Below are 20703 nucleotides of genomic sequence, written 5' to 3'. Positions count from 1 at the left end.
TGACTGAAAGGGAGAGAAGTTGAAGAAAGTTTGTAAGAACAGATGATAGAGGCTAATCAACTGACCAGAAGAGCGTTGGTAGTGGTGGTATCGAGGCTTAAATAACTGCCCACGAGGGTTGAGGGTCTTGAGCAAGGCTCGCTTCAGCGGCCTTGGTTACTGATAAAAGACAGGTTGAGTCAGATTTCGAAGTCGATTCGGTCTTTTCGATTGCGAACAAGCTAAGCTCTGGGCTATAGTGTGAGTGAAGTAGAATAATGAATAGGTTGATCAACTGGTCTTTGGCACAAAATCGGATATTGGTCCAACTCTGATAGATAGCCTCTGTGGATTGATGATATATTTACGGGCTTTAAGTTTATTCGAAGGCTAGATCAATTCTATGTGACGTCTTTGATGAGACCTGAGTTGATTGAATATAATTTATTGAAATAGTAAGAAGATCTGCTGGCCAGCCATGAGGGTGAATACGGAATGATGATGGGCGGATGTTTTTGAGAGACTGTCGATCCAACAAGTCGAAAGTATTGGCTGAGCGACAGAGTATCTTATCGCAGTTCAACATATATTTCCTCTCATCGTCTGGTCCACTTCATGATTCACAAGTTATGTCCAACTATTCAGCCGAGTAACTCTAGCCGACAGTCTGTTGCCAACCGGCCGGGTCCTTCACTGAGTAGACCAAACGACTGAATCAAATCGGTTGCTATAGGTTGCTATGCCTTGGTCAACTCATGCCCACCTGAGTATTCCTTGCGATCAGCGACTTGGCAAACACCTTCACACGTTTTCGGAAGCCATGAGCGCAACCATCATCGGTGTCTCTTCACTTTTCGCTGCATCACATACATCTGCTCACAACTCCTGCACCAGAGCTGAAGAAGCCGGTTTGAAACAGATCCCAATTCGTCAAACGAAAGAGATCTTGGAACTTTTCTCCACTGTGTTTAATCGGAACTGAAGCATGAACACTTCGACAGAAACGATGAATCTGCGAAATTCCTGCGAAAGAAGCAGATTACAATGTAGCATAACTTTTCAAGGCCGTACGTTCGAGTTCAAAGTGCACAAATTCAACCGTAAAATAGATATGAGTTGAGGCTGATTGTAATTGAAAGTTGTGACAACAAAACGCTGAGGTCACTTCATCCAGCCAGCTCTTTTAGCCGCATCCTGTGCTCAGCAATGGACTCAGCGATCCAACCAAACCAACTCGGAAACTGTGTTGAGTGACATCTGAAAGTGCTTCCCAGGTCAGCCCTCAAGATAGAGTGCGACGCAATACACGAGACCTGAAGTTCAGATGACAGTCTTTTAAGAGGTTGACCACTCCACGACTCAAAAAACAATCGAGTAAAGCTGCCAACCGGACTCGGGAAATGATTTAATCAAACTCTGCTCCCAATCGCATTGCAGAGTCGACCATCATTCGAGTCAGAAGAAAAAAAGAAACATGCTCCTGCTGGATATGTTTTCTTTTTCCAACGCGCATGTTGCATTTCTTCCTTTCCAGTATCGATCATATATTTGCGTATAAGAACTTTTTTCATCTCCAATTTGGTCCACATATCAAGATCTGAATATTAAAATGGGAAGTCATTTTGTTGAGGGTAATGCGCACGTCTAGCATATGAGAAAGAAGTGAGGACACGAATTTATAGAACTTGTTATGCACACCACAACGCGCGCGTCAGTCGTGTCATTTACCTTATAAAACGTTGATGAAATAAAGACCACACTTTCTTTCAAACTTGAACGACCTCTCGCAACAGTGTTTTCAGAATAAGACATCTCCATAACCATCCCTTCTCTTCAAAAGCCTTATTTCATTACAAGTATCAATTGCATCCCTCCCTGTTTTGAATATGTCGCAAGAAGGGAGTGAAAAGCAGATGCCAACTCAAGATGATCAACCATTTGAAGAGAAACAAACGAGAACCTTTGAAGCACCAATTCCATGGAGGAGCCCTTCAATGATCGAATCCGACATGTAAGTCAACTTGTCTCTAAATTTTCACCTTGATTTCTCCCAGAAGAAGAATGATTCTAAGACTCAAATACTCTATCTTTGCATATACGTCAAGTTCATTGGATTCACCAATGATGACCACCAACACTGAATCGTTAATGATCGGTTCTTCAACATTCACAGATGAAACTGGACGTAGTCCAGAACTTATACCATGGATTCCTATTTCACCTTTCTTATCTGAAGTTATTGGTCTTCCAAAAAGACCGACAACTCAACCTCCAGAACCAGTATTAAAATCAGCGTTTCAATTTCAAAGGGTTGTTAATGATCGACCAATCTCACCATCTAGTAACAAACGAATCTTAACTATGAATCAAACTTCTACTTCGTTTCCTCTTACACCTAAACTTGAATTGAACGGGCATCAATTCTTCAAAGAAGCTTCTTTTAAGGAACGTTTAACTTATAGAGTCAAACGTAAAGTTAGAGCAAGCTTTGAATTGATAATTGAAATAATCAAATCATTTACGATTTCAAGTCTTGATCAAAAACTTCAATTTATAAAACCAAGTAGAAGATCACGTACAAGAACTCAAAAATTATTGACTTTTATTTTATTAATCATCAGTTTGACTACTTTAATTAAATGGGCTTTTGGACTCTTCCAACCTGGAATTGATTTTCGACAAAATCTCAATTTCAAGCAGCCTCAACTTGCTAAGAAATCATCTTTACTTGGTTTCGGGAGTGACGTATTGATAACTGATTCAAAGCCTCATCCGATTGAAAAATTAATGGATCAAGCGGGTCAGTCTTGGAAAGATAAAGTTGACCGACAGAGCACTACACTGACCATGGCTATAGCTCAATATCGCGAACGGTATGTATGATTTATGGATTCACATAAATGATGATTTAGTCTGATATTTTTTTCTTTTAGATATCAAATGGAACCACCAAGTGGTTTTGATAAATGGTTTCACTATGCGCAAGGTAACCATCTTCATATTTGAAAAGAAATCTGGAATAATCTCGTATATTGAATTACTTTGATTCGGACTTGTTTATATAGACCGCAATCACATTCTGATCGACGAATACGATGCTTTGATGAAACAACTAGCACCCTTCAGAAACCTGACCAAATTTCAATTGCAATCAAGAACAAATTTGCTGGGCACTCGAAGGGGATTTGGTCTAGTTCAGATTGCAGATGGACAAGTCGAAGCAGATTTAAGTGAATTACCTATCAGATCACTATACACGAATCTAGATCATCAGAATCCTCACTTTGAATACGAGAATGAAGAAATACTTCAACGTGCATTGCAACTTGAAAGATCTAATGAAGAAGGTGACAATGATGATGATGAAGCTTTAGGTGAGAGCGAAGAACTTAAGGAAGAAACAAAGACTCAAACTTGGGCGTTTGCTCAAGTGATGAAAAAAGTCATCAGTCTTGATCCAAAGCTAAGATTGAGCGAGATGAAGTTTGCAATAAATGAAGCTTCAGAGCCTAGAATTGTACTTCCATGGCAGTTGAATGTTGAAGATGAAAATCTCGAAGGTAAGTCACGATTCTTACTCAATTCTTACTACACCTCAGTAAGCCAAAAACATTTCAAATGTCTGACCACCGTCTGTGTTGACGGGGCGCGAAAGACGTATCATCCCTTGATCACGCCTTATCTGATTGGGAAGATGTCAGTGATCCTGAATACGGTGAAGTATGGGACGAATTCAGAAAGAGTTGTCCACCCCAATCGGAAGCTCGTAGACTGTTTCTTCGTGCGGAAGCTCAACCAAAGCACCCTTGGAATCAAGTTCCTCGGTCTACTCGACTTCGTCATCATGCTAATCTCCATTCATCAGCCAAGAATTTGAATGCTCAGCAAATTAATGATGGATCTCATATGACTTTGAACCGAACAACAATCAATACCGATCGCCATACTCGATTTGTCAATGATTCGCTCATTCCTATTCAAGAGATCTATTGTACACAGACCAAGAGAAATGTCGAACAGGGCCTCTTCTTTAGCGATACTCGAAAACTCACTGGTCTATTTCCAGTCTTCTCTGCGTCCACTTCTCAAGGTTTTGGTGATATTGTCATCCCAAGTTGTGAGTGTTTCAAATTTGTGAAATTGAAAAATCTTTCAAATTATCAATTTATTGAATTTCTCCCCTTCGTTGCCTTCATGGAAATTATAGATATTTATACACAAGACCCTTATCGAAGTAGAAAATATGTGCATGAACCTGTTCACAAGGTCTCTGATGAAGAATTTGAAGGGAGTAGCCCAATTCGGTTGAATGATGTTGCTCAGTGGATGGATTGGCAAGTAGATTGGGCTTCAAGGTCTGACAAAATTCATTGGAGAGGCTTACCGACCGACGGAGGTAGCACTCCATCTGCCTATCAGCCCAGCTTCAGGTGAGTAGCTTTTTTCAAGTTGATCAAAGCTGGAATGCTTTAGCTGAAGTCAACTCCGAGGTCAGTCGACACAGGGTCGTAAAAAAGTTTGGCACATGGGTATCAAAACAAAGCGAAAGAGTAACCTGGATGATACGCCCAAAACATCCAGTACTACATCGACTTTTAAACTTCTTTTTCATAAAAGGAGTTATCACTGGACAAATGAAAATGGAATCGATCGTCGAACGTGGTTTGTTAAACAAGGAGATTTTGGACGTTGGTTTCATCTCTGAAGAAGGATGTGGGGTTGAGAAGGCTTGTGAGGAGTTGGCTAAAGGAGATTACCAGTTCTCGATCTGGCAGCCATTTGCGGCTGTGAAATATTTCAAGATGGTACTTGATCTTGATGGTAAATTTGCTATTGAGAAGATATATAATGTAGACATTCACTTCAAGTTGACTGATGAGCTCATGAATCACTTGCTTATTTAGGTATCGGACACTCAACGCGCTTCTTGGATTTGATGGCCTCCGGTACGGCCGTAATGAAGAATACGATTTATCGCGAATATCATACAGATTGGGTCAGTGACTTGCTTTCATTTCTATGTGGAAGTTCAATCACTGACAGTCTTTTAAACTGATAGCTCGTGCCATGGGTGCATTATATTCCACTGAGCCTCGAATCTCACGAGCTTTATGATATCTGGTCATATTTCTTGGGATCTGAATCAATCCTGACCAAATCAGTAAACAAAGGGAATCGAACTCAAGAACAAGATCATAGTACTCCATTGTTGTCTATGGGTATTGAGGTTTTCAATCAAGACCATAAACTGAAGGAGATAGCTGAAGCTGGATTCAAATGGTCAAAATCGCTAGGGAGAGAGGTCGATTGGGAGATATACTGTTATCGGGTGAGTTATATCACCTTGATTGGTGAGATGTCACATCACAATAACTGTGTGGCTTACATTGGGTTGGATACTTTAATAGCTGATGTTGGAATGGAATCGAATCTGGAATAAGAATGATGATGAGATGATGGACTGAATGGTAAACAAATGAAGACATTGTAGTAGTCCAAATTTTTGTATTTTTGATAATCAGTCTGCTAAGAAGTCAATCAGTTATAACCCTCAAGTTACTTTGTTGCCAAAAAAAAATGAACAGTTGAAGGGGGCACAACTCTCAATTCATTTTATAAAATGGAGTTTGCCATCTAAAAGCCTGATTGTGTTCTGTGTAGCGTTGATCTTTTCAATAGATGCGACAAATCGGTCGACACAGGCCAACGCACATCTGAGTGCCCAAACTGCGATGCCTCCGCAAGTCACAGAAATATTACTGAGACCTAATTGTCTTCTGAGTGTAGTCTTGGTGAAAATCCCGAGAGTAATCACAGGTCTAGTGTTTGAAAGAGGTCGATGACTACATTGTGTTGTACTGTCGTAGGACATCTTAGTCATAAATTGAACACGTTCACAACCTGCAATCCCGACCCCGTAACTCAGCAAACTGATGCATACAATGAATAAGGCATTCCTGCTGCATGTTCAAGGCATATTGGGAAAGAGCGATAATATCATTCGTCACAGCTCCAGACTGCCAAATCGGAAGATAAGAAACCAGACCAAAGGCTACAGGTCGCGTCACTATCTTTCTGACAGACGTTCCTGAAGGCTTGATACCACCCATTCGAAGTAGGAAAAGCAATCCGTACGTCTACTTATGTTGGCAGTGATAAAGAGGATAACGTTTTGGGCACGTTATCGAGGCATTCGACGGATACACCCGGTTGGCCGAACATTGTTCATGTATGTGAAGAAGAACAATTCGACTAGCAATTATAAGGTTTCAAGAACTTCCAGTACGTTGATATTGGTACAACATTGTATTATAGATGCATGAATTTGTTGATAAGTAGAAGTCATACAAATTATGCTACTTGATCAACTATTTCGCTCTTCTTAATTTCTTTTCCAGTTTTAGCTATTTTTTCTTTGACAACTTCAAATGTTGCAGGGGCGATTGCAGAAACCAGTACAGTTTGGGATTCAAGGGAAATTTCAACGTTGGTGACGCCTGTACAAAAAGTTGGACAAAAAGATGAGATTTTTGGCTTAGAAATGGCTATGTAAAGCGAAATGAGTTTGGACATCTGACCTTCTTGTTTTTTCAAAGCTCTTTCGACTGCACCTGAACAGCCGGAGCAGGACATGGCGACTTCGAATTTAAATTGAGATGGCTGATAGCGAGAGGAAATCCAAATCATAAGTTTGTAAACACATCAATGCAAATCGCATGTCCCAACGACATGCGGATATCAATGAATTATTTACCTGTTCAGACATGACACGAGACGAAAGCTTCCACGAGATGACTTATGCTTGATTGGTGGTTCAGTGAAAGTTCAAGGTTAACGTTGCTGGGGGAAAGGCGAAGTGTCAAAATGAGGAATTGATCAGGCTGTGGCAATTTTAAGAGATGGTGACGTACAGCCATTCCGATATTGCTTGTCGCTCCGTTTTGAAAAAGAAAAGTTGAAACCTAAGTTTTTACTCGATAAAACTTCAAACTCAGCTGTAATTCAAGGCAATACAGCCAAACTTCAGGTTTTAACCGGTTAAAACTTAGGTTTCGAGCTCACAAACTTTTTCTTTTCAAAAAGGTGCGACAAGCAATATCGGAATGGCTGTATGTGTATCCGGGCGTTTCCATGAGCGCGTCAAGTCCGGTTGTTGGCATGTCACGAGGCTGTTCCGATAGCTAACATGGGATAGGGCTGTGACTCGGACTCGGACCCGGCCCTACCCGACGGCTTTCACAAAGCTGACGGTACGAGAACCCTGACAGTACTGTCAGGCCTTTCAGCCACCTGTCCCTCAGTCATGAAAGCCAGCACAGATCTTTCACCTGTTCTTTCAGCCACACCACTCATGTGGTGGGTGGGGCACAAAAAGCGCGCCTTTTGGGCGCGCCCAGGCGCAGGCGTGAGGGCACTCCCTTTGAGCAAGTACTGTTAGTCTTGGGCTTTCTCACCGTTTTCTCACACCCCACCACCTCCAATCATGCCCAAGGACAAGACCAAGACATCAACTGAGTGGGTCCAACCAACTGCAAGCTTTGGAAAACAATGGACAGGTATCCTTATGTTGAAAAATCAACATGGCACCAAAAACCGGAGGCTTGCTCAATGTCAGTTGTCAGGAAGGGCATACACGGACATAGCCGTATATCTCCTTCCTCACAATCAAACCTTATTACATACATATAACTACATGTAATTCAACATTCACACGTAGTAATAAGCTGAAAGAACTCGTAACAAATGATTACATGAAGTTACAAATATGTAATCATCAATTACACGAGTAATACACATATTACTTTATTTCTACTATTCTTTTTCACTTATCACTTTCTCTTAAACGTCAATTCAGTTGATATTTTTCTCTATTTTCATGTACTCAAAAGATGGTCAATATTCAATAAACAAAATACTCACGGATCAGTTTGGAAGATGATCCTAAAGTGATTTGTTTTATAATAATCTTTTTAATAACCACGTGTAGACCTAGTTCAAGCAACTAAGTTGGATTGGGAACCCAATTTAGTAGCTGTTCATCTAAAACTGATCTTCTTGGCATGTGATGGCCGCCAAGAAGGGAGGTCTAGGGCTCTCGTGCTAAAAGGAAGAGTTGTAATAGAATGAATTACAAGGGTGAATCAGGGATCATGGGAATTAAAGATCAGCAATACCAAAAAGTAGATCATTACACGCGCAGATCTTGTTGTAATGATCATATGTGATCATCTACAGATCCTTGATCAGTTGTTAACAGGAGATGTTCACATTAGCCCCCTTGCTTGTATTTTCTTATGTTGCTGTGCACTTTCTGCTTGTTCTGACGGGTAGATAAACCCTTGTCTTTGTCTTATTTCTTTTGTTCCTCATCCTTTACAATAACCAATCAAGTTTACCAAGCTTTATAAACCAATCAATCCGTCCATAACAACCTCCAAAAGCCCTTACAAGTCCCTTATAAGCCCTTTTAGTGTTAGTATCCATGGATCTGGTTTTATTCTGCTATTTACCTCTTGATTACTATTGTCAACTGCTGTCCTACATATGTAAATCATATGTAATTAACCAGTAACAGTTATATATCAACTATTAAACGGTTATTTCCTTGCTCAATAAGCTTCCTTATTGACATCAGTATTGTGAAGCCGCAATGAATTGTAAGCCAAGTAGCTTAGCCAATGATATAACAAAAAAATGCTCTGGTGTGTCAATCTCATAGAAGTCAGAGTACAAATTGATGATTGCCAAGATCAATGAGAAAAGAGCTGAACCAATCAATAAAGTCAATTCATCAACCACCTCAACAGCGTCCAACCTTCCCCTTGTTCCAATATTAAAACTTGTCCGCAATTTCAGTATGCTTCATTGATTTTCAGAACACCCACCATCAAAGCTGGCTGAAATTGAGGAAGAGCTCCTCAAAACTTTAATTTTGGGAAGAGTAGTATTCAGATTCCTTCACAATAGATACTTTATAAATTTTTAGAAAATGGTGTCTGTTGTTTCATCCAAGCCCACAATTGATTTTGCATGATGGAGACAGTCTTCCCAATATTACATGCAAACACGAGATGGTAACCAAGGAAAGTTTGAACAGTCAAATCTCACCATCTCACTTGATGGCTGGACTAATATATCTAAAAAAGCATCTACACTGTTCTGGTTTTAAGATACACTCAAGTTATACCCTTTATTGTTGTTCTTCATATAAAGCACATGAAACAAATTTTTCTTCTGATGAAGGGCTGATTGGAGTGACCTGTTACTGCTCTAATAAGTTTATAATGATAAAAATGATTAAAGCTGTGTAAGAAATGAAGAAGAAAGGAGACAGAAGTTTGCACAAAGCACACAAGTTTATATACAAACAATGGAGTGGTAAAAAGCTCTTAAAAACCCTCTTTACCATCTAAAAAACCAAAAGATGACTAAAATGTTGGTAAAAAGCTATGATCTAATGATTCAACCACTATCCAAACTCCTAAATTTTGCCACCAGTAGCGCATTAATCCATTATGATTATTACTGTGATGTAATGTGATCTTCTATTTATCATCTGATAAGATTTATTACTAATTTGGCCAGTAAAACATGACTAATCCCTATTTTTATGATCAAATGCTGTGTATATGCTGTGTTTCGGATGTTCTAGAATGAATATTGATTTTATCTTATGATTATTCAGTGTTTCAATGATGTAATTGCTTGTTATTAATGATTTGTGATCTTGTTGATCTGTAATCAAATCCTTTGATTCGTTATACCTTTTGTCTTGCACCTCTGTTACTAATGGTTTAAAGGTTGTACATTATGAATTTAATGATTCTTTGTCGAATGAAATATTACTCATCATGTTCTGACATCATTTGACACATGTAATCAGCTGAAAACCTTCATTTTTGACTATTTTCACCTATTTTCACCACTTTACACACCTTGTATAAGCTTTTCTTTTCTTCTGTGACATTAAACAGCAATCTCCAACCGTGAAGATCCTTTCAAACACTCTTGGCACCCTTAAATATTACTAATACCACTGTTACATATGTAAAACTACCTGTAAACCCTTGTTTACCAACTTTGACTTCTTCCCATTTCCTTGGTAACTTCTATTTTCTCTTATCAACCATCAAGATTAAAGTTGTTACTGACTAATATAGTGCTCCTATTTATTATTATAACCCTGCTAAACCCATAAACCTGATAATACTACCTGAAAAACCATTTCTCAACCTGTATACCTATATTTTCAAGTTTTTCTTATGTTTTTTCTTTCTTTTCTTTTTTTAATTTATTTGTGAATAGTTTATACTTATCTTATTAAGTTGGTTTAAATGATAAAATGATGTAGATATTCAAATATATGTAATATAATTGATGTAATTTAAAATTTGATTTTTTTTATTTCATGATTGGTCTCATAGATTGATTACCACACCGTACGGTTGTTGGGCAAGATCCAGAAAGTCCCCAACACCAAGCCTGCTCTGTCGGTTTGGAAGCCAAGCTGAGGTATCAAGATCCCTGATTTTCCTTGGAGAACCAAGTGCTGCAGGCAGACTATAAACATATAATTTTTTTAATCAAGTAAGGGAAGAGCCAATGGATACAGTAAGTAAATACAAAAATTGCATTTCAAGAGTGAGTAGAGGAAGTGAGGCCAATAAAAAAAGAATTTATCAATTGTTGAAAAATTTGGGTACAGGGGAAAAATGATTGAATATAGCAGATTGTAACCCAGAAATGCCTTGGCCAAATTGGAAACTTGCGCGGATTCAGCAGAAAACCGGAAAATCAGTGGGACAACAATTTTTCAGTGACGGGGGTTGGGCTAGGGGTCTGGGTATAAATCATTGCAAGGGCAGAGCCGGCTCGGAAGCTGGCCTTTGTTTTTGCTTTTTGCTTGAGGGGTTGGTCTGGGTGGTCTCTGTGCCCGACAGGCTGGGGCTCATCCTGACCTTTAAACCATGTGACCCACTGGTGCAACAGGCCCTGTGTTATTGTTCATCTGTCTTTGCTACAGATGGCCAGCTTGGCTGTGAGGATAGCAAATCAAATGAGGTTCCACACATGAAGTGTTGGATTGAGCTCTGGAAAACCCTGGACAAGGATATCCACAAATTCAGAGAGGAGTATGATGAGAGTGACGATTTGAAAATTGGGTGAGAAAAAAAGAGGAGGAATGGGGTTGAAAGAAAAAGTGAAAGAAGTCCAAAGTATTCAAAATGATGAGGTGGAATGTTTGAAAGATTGTCAGCAGGACTGTTGTTTGCCTGTTGACCGGTGTGGTGATCTATTTATGGGATCAATCAAGAAAATTAATCATTATAACTTTATCAAATTATTAGGAAACTTAAGTGTAGTAGAAAATTTGAAATGAAGGTTTTTAGATCAATTGAAGCTCTTAGAGGCTTATGTGTAGTTATTAACTCAATATTATGTCATCTTATTTCAAATATATTCTTAAGATCATTATAGTTTACTTACAAAGTTATTACAAAAAGAAAGAAAGAAAAAACATAAGAAAAACTCGAAAATATAGGTATACAGGTTGAGAAATGGTTTTTAGGGTATTAATAATTAAGTTATGGGTTTATTAGGGTTAGAATATGAAAGAACAACATTTTATTACACAGTAAAAATTTTAATCTGGGAGGTTGATAAGGAAAGACAAAAGTTATTAGCAGAAAGGTACTTTTTTGAGGATGGTAAACAAGGGTTATACGTGTAGTTTACATATGTGATGGTGGTAGTAGTGGAAATTAAGGTTGCCAAGAGGATTTTCCGGGATTTTAAGGTTGTAAAAGATTATTTCATATTACATGAGCAAGGAAAAGAGAGTAGCAGCTGTGAAAAGTGAAGAAAATAGGTGAAAATCGTCGAAAATGGAGGTTTTCAGCTAATTACATATGCCAAATGACGTCAGAATAAGTTGGTAGATAGCTCATTCAACGCAGAAGAGTGGATTACATAATGAACACCCTTTAAATCATTAGTAACGGAGGTGTATGTAAAAAGTTATAAGGGAAATAAGAAATTGGTGTGAATCTCGAATTTACAGTCACAAGTCACATGTAACACCAAAAACCTTAACTTCACAACTCAATATCTTACTCATCACTCATCAGAAGTAGGTCATGTAGGTGTCAGAAATGATCAGTAACACGTGGGCTACAAGATGCACTTTAGTAATCAAAAATTGGAGCACATCTGAAAAAATTCGTAATCTCAAAAATTGGGTTTCAGCTAGTTTACAAGGAAAAAATCACCTGTATTCATCATAAGAAGTGCTGTACATTACATCATTGCGTCATTGATCACTTTTGGCTGTGAAAATTACATCATACATTAGTAAGTTAACAAGATTATTACATTGCGTCATTACATGGTTTTTAGGGTTATTTAGGCGGATTTGATTGGTTTTTTGAAGTTGTTGACTGTTGTGAAAGTTGTTACATGTGGATATAAGTACTCCTTGATGATTTTAGGATTGTAGCGCCCTTTTCTGCATCTTATACCTTTGGTGTTTTGTTATAAATCATCATTTATTTACTATATTTGTACTAAGATCACTTAAATCCGCCCCTTCAAAGCAAGGAGAAATTTATTTACGTGTGTTAAAGACTACAAGTCTAATTGGGAATAATACTTACAACAGTATTGCTAGTAATAAACATAGTGTGTGATTTTTTTGCGCTTAAAATCTGGGAATAAGACTTAACAAACAGTATTGCTTTATTTCTCTGGTGCCTTTATCTTTTTCTCTGTTATCACAAAGTGGTCAGCAAGTGCCCTTGTGCTGGTTTCTTTGAAGAAGGCAGTCTTTAGGCAACTTCTACTATATTACACGTAGTAGATTATCCCTTCTTAGGTGTTGTAAAGCTCTTGTTGAACTTTAAATACTACAACGCTAGTCTCCTACCAACCCTGGTCAGACCTTCAACTCCAGGGCCTAGGTAGCTCCACTATATAGCGGAGCAAATACCTGTGCCCAGGGGTACAGTCTGGGTACAGGGTTGGTGGTAGTGACTTTGTGACTCTTCTCAATTCCACATTGACAAATGCCATTCGTTGCTTCAAAATGGTTGACTTGCCCGTTTTAACAGTCAAAGCTACCCCCTGTACATTTATTTGGTGCTGGCTAGCTTGTGGTTTGTATATCACAAGGACTCAAAAGGTTTTTTTCAAGTGAGTACATTTTGTTTTCTCATTGATCTCATCAGAGAACTAAGAATTGTTCTAACCTTTGATTTCAATCTTATTACTTCCATAATAATCATCCATTACAACCTTTTCTTCCATTGATCTCAACATGATTTTTATGGCTCCTTCTCCCAGCCTTTCTTGGAGCTTCAGTCAAAGTACCCTCCAGGTACCAGGTAAGTCATCCGGTCAAAGCCTTTGACCAGCAAGCTGGGTTTGTACCTAGTCTGAATTTGTTGCCACTCCAACAGACTCACGGACTTCTCAAAGCATATCATCAGCTGCTGAAGACAGCTCACCTGGCCCACTTCCTCATTGTGCTGCATCACCCCAACCACCAACTCCAACCAAACAAAAGACCAAGGCTCCAAAGGCTAAGCTCACTCCTTGAGGAAAAGTAAGTCTAGATATGTATCTATCCACAGCCCCCATCCAATGGGATCTGGCCTCCCTGAGCCTATCACTGACTCCATGAAAGCCTCATGAAATCTTCAGAAAGATTTCGAAATGACCTCAACCTAAGATTGTGTGGGGCCATTTGCCTGTCATACCACACCGCCAACATATTTACCTCGGATTACAAAATCCAAGGTATCCTCGGATGCAAAACCTCGGACAGAAGCTTCCCGAGCTTTTGATCTGAGGTAATTCTCAGGGTCCGAGGATTTGCCTCCGATGATGCCTCGGATTTCTCAACCCAAGGCATCTATGCTGGCAGTGCCACCAAAATTGCGGCAGCATCATATGGCATCATAAATCTCTACACGCCTGCTCCTGTATTCACACATCAATAATATATAGTCTATTAAACTTTATCATGTAAATTGACTGGGTAATTGGGGTTTGAAAAAAGAATCACAGATGGAAAATATTATTTTTGTACCATAGTTAAGAATGGGATTGTGGATATCTCAGATCTTCATCAATATACATATGCAATAAATTTTATCTTCCACTTCACAATACACTTTTCTACATTTTTGATTTTTGTAGCCTGTGTCTAAAACTCATATTTTTATGTGAATTCTACATGAGCAGTACAATCTTTCCTTGATTTGTTGATTCTAGGAAGGATATGAATATAAGATTGATGGCAAAAACTTTTGGAAATCATTATTTACATGCACCCTACATTCAATCGCAATTGGCCTCAAGGTCAGAGAATTTCAGAAAATTCAACTTCTGTATATAACCAGAAATTACATACAAAAATACTACCCATAGACAAAGGCTGTAGGAGACGGATATGTGGAGAAACATAGTGCGGAGTATATTATCAAATTTAATCTATATGTATTATGAGAAAGATTGAAGTTATTCAAGATCCAAGTCTTATGTATAGTACCAAAGTAGTATTTTTTATCCTTGATTTTTTTTTCAAACCTCAATAGCTCAGTCACTTCACATGATAAAGTTTATTAGACTATATATTCTTGATTTCTGAATACCGGATCAGGTGTGGACAGATTTATTATGACATATGAGACAACAGAATTTTGGTGGTATGACAGTCAAATGCCCTCATACCACTGGTGCCTCATACAATCTTATGTTGAAGTCATTTTGAAATCTTTCTGAAGCTTTCATGAATCTTTCATGAAGTTGTGGTATTCTCTGGACTGCCAGAGCCTAGTAGCTGGGAGCTGCAATCATTATATCTAATATAAGACTGACAATCAACTTGATTATACTTTCTAGACTTGTTTTTCTACCAGTAAAGATACCCGTTTGCCATGACCAGTCCAACACAATGTCCTTCCCAATCATCAAAGAGAGCCCACACCAATGCTGGCTCAGTTGCGCTGAAGAAGCGGTTAGCGTTGCTCTAGCGCAACTGACCTTCGGTACCAATTTTGCACCTTGGCCGGTAACTTGTCCGGAGTTACACTATCCCAGAAAACCCAAATTGGGTAACGGGTACTCAGTACCGCTTCCCAATTCTGGGGATGGGTTAGGGTGGTACTCAGTACCGCTTCCCAGTTCTGGGGTCAAAGCCACACCAAACACTGTACAGTATCGTACACCGATCTTTCCATCCATCAACTCAAGCCTCAGTACACCAATCTTTCCATCCATCAACTCAAGCCTCAACAAACTCACTCTATAGGTCACCAATGTTCTCATCATCTCAAGCCTCAAGTCAATCGATTCACACGGTGGCGGGCGTAACAATTTCCAAGATCCTTGACACCTTCTTTGACTGTGCGCTGTACGATCATGGCGAGAGGCATGGACGACCATTATATGATGGCGGTCATGTAGATTCAAATTGGTCAGTATCTTTGCTCATATCATTGCCAGTTGTTGACCTAATCTTTTCGTTCACTGACCTGCTTCTTGGTTTTTTCATATTATACTATCACTGCTCGTCTCAAAACTCACTTAAAAAACTCGAAAAATTCCTTTCAAAATAATTAACAAATCGTATCTTTCTCTCTTTCTCATTATATTGAATAATCTTTATCTTGATATTGAAAATACTATAATCGTTTCCTATGGATCCATCCCAAAGCACTCTGCCCTTCAACTCAGCCTCAGGTTACGAGACGGATGACGCTGCTCCCCGTCGATCTGGCCGGATTACTACTCCGGCACGTCTAGGACCTGGTATGATTTGTCCTCCATCTGACAGCCGCCAAGCGCTCCCCAGCTTGTCTTTCACTTTTTCCATCACCAATCAACAACTCTTGACATCAACCAACACAAAGGACAAAGGCAAGAGCAAGCGTGCCCGCTCTTTGTCAATTCCTGGATCTACAATCAACACTGAAGCTGAAGATGACACCGACACACCTGAAGTCATCAGTGGACCCGCTCAAAAGATTGCTCCAGCCCCCAAACGAAGTACCCTAGCCGGTCCCAGCAAAGGTAAATCTAAGGTTGTGAATAAGAAGAGTGGACCCCGACGTAAGGATACTGAGGCCGAGTTGAACTTGGTAAGTCATTTCAACTATTACACCTCTATCTCTAATTCTTTATCTCTTATCTCTAACTCACTATACGTCTGATTTTCTATTTTAGGCTATGGCGGCTGAAGCTGGTGTCACCCTGAACCTCGATCAAGACTCTGACGATGACAACAGCCGAGTACGTAAGCGAGTCCGGGGAAACAAAGACCCCAAGGATGATTACGATCCACCAATTCTGTTCTTTGGCGAACCGTACCATCGCCCACATGATGTAAGTCCGGCTCATCAATGTCAACTAATATTTATTTATTTATATTGTTGTTTTTTGCAATTTTGTTTGATTCTAGGATCGGTCAGAGCCACCTTTGACTTTGAAGTGTAAGTATTGTCAAAAAGAGGTGCGCATCAGTGGAAGCTAGAAATCGAATCTCCGTGTTCATCGAGACGGATCAAGCCAGGCTGGCAAGAACAGCTCGGGCTGTCCACGCCGCAATCAAGCAATCAGAACTGGTGCGAAGATACCTCCGACTCAAGCTGAAATCAAGGCAAGGAAGATTCAGAGTCAACATGCAGCGTCAATGGACAACTTTCTTCTGCCGGTTCCCGAATTCGATAATCTGGTGGTGAACCAGATGATCAGTTTATGGCAGGTCACAAGTAGTCTCCCTTGGACTATCATTGAGCACCCAATGCTACGTACAATTCTCATGTATCTTCGACCCGGCATCCAAGTGTACAAACGTAAATGGTCTGCTGAGGAGGCCAAGCGACTTTACGTTGGACTTCGCGAATCCGTGGTCAAAGAACTCACAGTAAGTTCTCTTCGATTTATGATCATCTTTTTTTAAGAAGATATGCTTACATATCTTCTACCATTTCATCCAGTCTCTCACAAGTATGTTCACCTTGATTCAAGATGTATGGACTGTTTCGCGCAATCGACATGCGTTCATTGGAGCGTTGGTGGCTTACGTCGACAAGGACTGGAATTACGTGGTCCGACATCTTTGCTTGAAGCTGGTGGCATGGCATCACAAAGGTGAATGGCTTGCCGCGCCACTCGCAACGGTTCTTAAAAAACACAATCTGTGCTCAAAGATAAGTCTTTGTTTTCTTTTCGTTTGACATATTTAATTTCTTTATTGCTAATTTTTATATCTTCTTTCTTTCTTTCATTTTCGTTCACCTTAATTTCAATCCCAGCACATGATTGCTATGTCATCTGACTCCGGATTAAACAACATGACCTTGGGGACCGAGCTACAACGTCAATTTCTCGAACATGACCCGACTTGCCACTGGAAACCAAAGACGATGCATGTCTTCTGCATCTGCCACAAGACGGGCCTCGTTGTTCATGCTGGACTGGACGCCCTTGGAATTAAACCAAAGCGTCATCAACATGCAACACTCGCCAATTTCCCTAACATAGACGCGATGGAATCTGTGGCCGAAGAGGACGAAAGTATTGTGCTAGATGTCGAAGAACCTGTCAAATCAACATCTAACGATCTTGAAAGTGAGGACGATGCTTGTGATATTGGACTTCTTCTGGATTCTGATGATGAGGATGAACCCGAGGAAGAATGTGTGGAATTTGATGATGAAGATCCTGAAGATCCTGAACCCCCTCGAGCAACTGCTTCCCGTACTAAGAAAGGTCTTGCACGGACTCGCATGGCTCGATTGATCCAAAATGTAAGTTTTGGCTTTCTCAAGGGCTTTGCTCTCTTTTGATGAAGTCATATGTGCTGACTTTTGTGGTGATGTAGCTCAACATAGTAAATAAAAAACTGACTCGATCGGCAGCTTGGCGGGAAGACTTCAACCACCGCCGTGTGATTGTCAACAACAAGCGCAAGGAAACGAAGGAAGGTCCTCCCCTACTTGCTCTCTTGGCTGAATACGGTATACGATGGAATATCGAACTCGATCGATGGGAACGTATGTATGCTGCAAGAGATGTAAGTTCTTTTGTATAATCATTCCTAATGATTATACACTGATGATCCCTCCCCTACTCTCTTCAACGTCTCAGATTATCGATGAGATGATGAAGGAGGATCTGGCCAAGGTCCATGCCAAAAAGCGTCGTTCACGAAAAACTAAACTTGGATATTTTCGAGAACTCGTCTTTTCGGTTGGCGACTGGGAATCACTTCAAGAAGTGATACAAGAGTTGATCGTGAGTTCTTCAATACTTGAGCTGTATTAATATTAGATGGCTAATAACTGTTCACTCCGGAACAGCCTTTGCGAGGTTTGTGTCGCAGGATGGAGGGTGATGGTCCTACTGGTTGTATGGTCTTGCACGAATATTGTGAGCTCAAGCATTCACTTGAAGCTCGACTCAATGGTCTCATGGACGACGATCCCATGTATCCAATGATACATGAGATGCTGCGGCGAACCAACAAATACTTGGACAAAGCCGCAAGTTGTGACTCCTTAGTCCTGGCTACTATCTTTCACCCTAGCTTCCGGCTCGGTTTCTTTTCTTTAAGCTTTGAAGATCATTTGGGCATGAACGGCCGTGCCGATGAATTGCTACGAACCCGATACAAGGAACGTCATGAGGAAATCTCTCGCAAGCCCATTCCATCTAGTTCAAGTGATGATGATGATATTATCTTCGTCTCAAATCCTTCAGTCAAAACAAAGCTACCAAAGGTCTTTGAGCTCTACAAATGTGCTAATACCTCAAGTGATCTTGGCGAGTTAGATCGCTACCTCCAAGGGTTAGATCCTTTGAGCTATGATGATCCTTCACAGCTCTTGAATCCACAATGCGCCTTGGACTGGTGGAATGTTAGTACTTTCTTATTTTGATTTTTCATTATATCTTTCAGGTTTCAATCTTCCTCAACATGTACTGATATATGTGATTAACACAGGAGCACGAAGGCAAGTACCCTATCTTGGCGACTCTTGCTCGAGACTACCTCAGTGTTTCAGCCTCCTCAGCTCCAGGCGAACGACTTTTCACAGTGGCTGGCGCGGTTTGTTCTGCAAACCGAGCCTCTATGCGTCCCCAAACAATCGAGACTTCTGTCGGCAGTAGGATGTGGCGTCGGCAAGCTGTGCCTTTACCTCAAGCATTTAGCAAGGTGGAAAAGGTCATCGATTACATAAGTAAGACCAAAGGTGGAAATGTTTGACACTCTCAGATCATGAAGTTGTGTAGTTGGTCCAAATATTATTTTTTGTCTTTCGTTTTCTTTCTTTCTCTCAAATTATTTCCTATGCCTATGCCCCATCTTATCACTCATCTATGCCAATTTATGTCTTTATGCCTCCATTTTCAATGTTAATTTCAAACTTCGTTGATCGTTTTTTGACCAAGGTCAAGTTGCGTTTTCCCTTTCTGAGGACGTAAAATTACAGTTACGTTTTCCGTTTCAGAGGACGGAAATTGTTCCGTACCCGCTCCGCTGCCGGTAAATTTTGAGCACCAGTAGCTGCCGCTAAAGCTAGCCAAGAATGATTAAAAATGATCTTGCTGCGCTATCAAAAAAGCTTAAAAAAGCTTTGCGTAGCGTAGCGAGCCAGCATTGCCCACACCAATGTAAGTTCATTTGAAGATTGAATCATCAACTCCATTCTTTTGATTCACATACCAACATTTTCATCTTTCTTTCTTATATATTTGGGTCTTTGTCTCACACTCAGGTCTATGACGTCACTGACATCAACTTGTCTCAAGATTTGGACATTGAGATTGTTGGATCCACCAACAATGTTGGCTATAATAAGGCTTGAGTGCTTGCTGTGAAGGACCTTCTCACCTTCTTTCATCCGCCTAAAGTGAGTGTGTTATTTATTATCTTGATACATTATCTTTTTTTGTATGTTTTACAAGAACCCTCACACCAAAATTCCATTTAGGGTCTCAAATACAAGTGTTGATGGTGTCTCAATGACTATTCACAAGGAAAAACTTCTGATTATGGTCTATGGGGGCATCACAATGGAAAAGAGAATCAGCCAGTATGCTCAATGTGTCACAAAGCCATAGCCACTGGAGTGGTTCTTCCCCGTTCCTATAACGAGCAGCTTGAATCTCAAAGCCAGCTCAAGAAGTCAACATTATCTTTGTACCTCAATGGACCCACATTTTCACCAGACCTCTTAAACATGATTCTGGTGATATGGGTTGTTAGACATGCATGCTCCACTGTGGGCACAATTTGAGGGTCCATCTCTTTGCGCAGAATTATAAATTTTCAACTGTGGTGGAGTGGTTCATTCAAGAACCTGGGCTGCGCAACAATCAGCCATATTATTTTTGGCCTTGCACAATCAGGCAATTAACAATGTAAAACTATGTCTTAACTTTGTCTTATTTTTTTCCTTTCTTAAAACACTATTTTGGGGTTCTCCTTGCAAGACCCATTGAACAATTTTTGTACCATTTTCATTGCAGTTTATGTTTCTTTTTCTTGTTTTATGTCTGCATCTGGTTTTTTGCCTTTATTACATGGTGGCGCAGACCACTGACAGTGGTGGTAACAATTAACCTATGACTGCTGAAATGGAGTTGGTGTTTGCATCAGCTGAAGACCCGGCAACCTGGAATGGAACCTCAAAACTTTTCAGCTACTATGCCAATAAA

At 40.0% G+C, this 20703-nt stretch overlaps 4 protein-coding genes across 4 annotated transcripts; 2 read left to right on the top strand and 2 right to left on the bottom strand.

The window, feature by feature from the left end:
- Positions 1 to 2340: 2340 nt before the first annotated feature.
- Positions 2341 to 5419, top strand: MELLADRAFT_39554 (family 90 glycosyltransferase; the record flags this gene model as incomplete). Its single annotated transcript, XM_007415962.1, has 10 exons — positions 2341 to 2852; positions 2913 to 2965; positions 3045 to 3209; positions 3366 to 3539; positions 3635 to 3760; positions 3845 to 4113; positions 4246 to 4409; positions 4529 to 4800; positions 4884 to 4975; positions 5039 to 5419. 10 exons carry the CDS (start codon positions 2341 to 2343, stop codon positions 5417 to 5419), a joined length of 2208 nt encoding a protein of 735 aa, XP_007416024.1.
- A 168-nt stretch (positions 5420 to 5587) lies between these two features.
- On the bottom strand, positions 5588 to 6089 carry MELLADRAFT_111603 (uncharacterized protein; the record flags this gene model as incomplete). The annotated part of the gene is made up of 2 exons (XM_007415927.1): positions 5588 to 5880; positions 5921 to 6089. The coding sequence occupies 2 exons, from the start codon at positions 6087 to 6089 to the stop codon at positions 5588 to 5590; spliced, it is 462 nt and encodes a 153-aa protein (XP_007415989.1).
- A 241-nt stretch (positions 6090 to 6330) lies between these two features.
- Positions 6331 to 6745, bottom strand: MELLADRAFT_93048 (uncharacterized protein; the record flags this gene model as incomplete). Its single annotated transcript, XM_007415926.1, has 3 exons — positions 6331 to 6476; positions 6558 to 6639; positions 6734 to 6745. The coding sequence occupies 3 exons, from the start codon at positions 6743 to 6745 to the stop codon at positions 6331 to 6333; spliced, it is 240 nt and encodes a 79-aa protein (XP_007415988.1).
- Positions 6746 to 15677: 8932 nt separating this feature from the next.
- Positions 15678 to 16234, top strand: MELLADRAFT_93047 (uncharacterized protein; the record flags this gene model as incomplete). Its single annotated transcript, XM_007415963.1, has 2 exons — positions 15678 to 16118; positions 16220 to 16234. The coding sequence occupies 2 exons, from the start codon at positions 15678 to 15680 to the stop codon at positions 16232 to 16234; spliced, it is 456 nt and encodes a 151-aa protein (XP_007416025.1).
- Between the last annotated feature and the right edge of the window lie 4469 nt (positions 16235 to 20703).

The sequence above is a fragment of the Melampsora larici-populina genome, assembly GCF_000204055.1.
Source record: "Melampsora larici-populina 98AG31 unplaced genomic scaffold MELLAscaffold_55, whole genome shotgun sequence".
Classification (NCBI taxonomy): Eukaryota; Fungi; Basidiomycota; class Pucciniomycetes; order Pucciniales; family Melampsoraceae; genus Melampsora; species Melampsora laricis-populina.
Note: the sequence above shows the minus strand (reverse complement) of the source record. Positions and strands in the feature narration are given on the sequence as shown.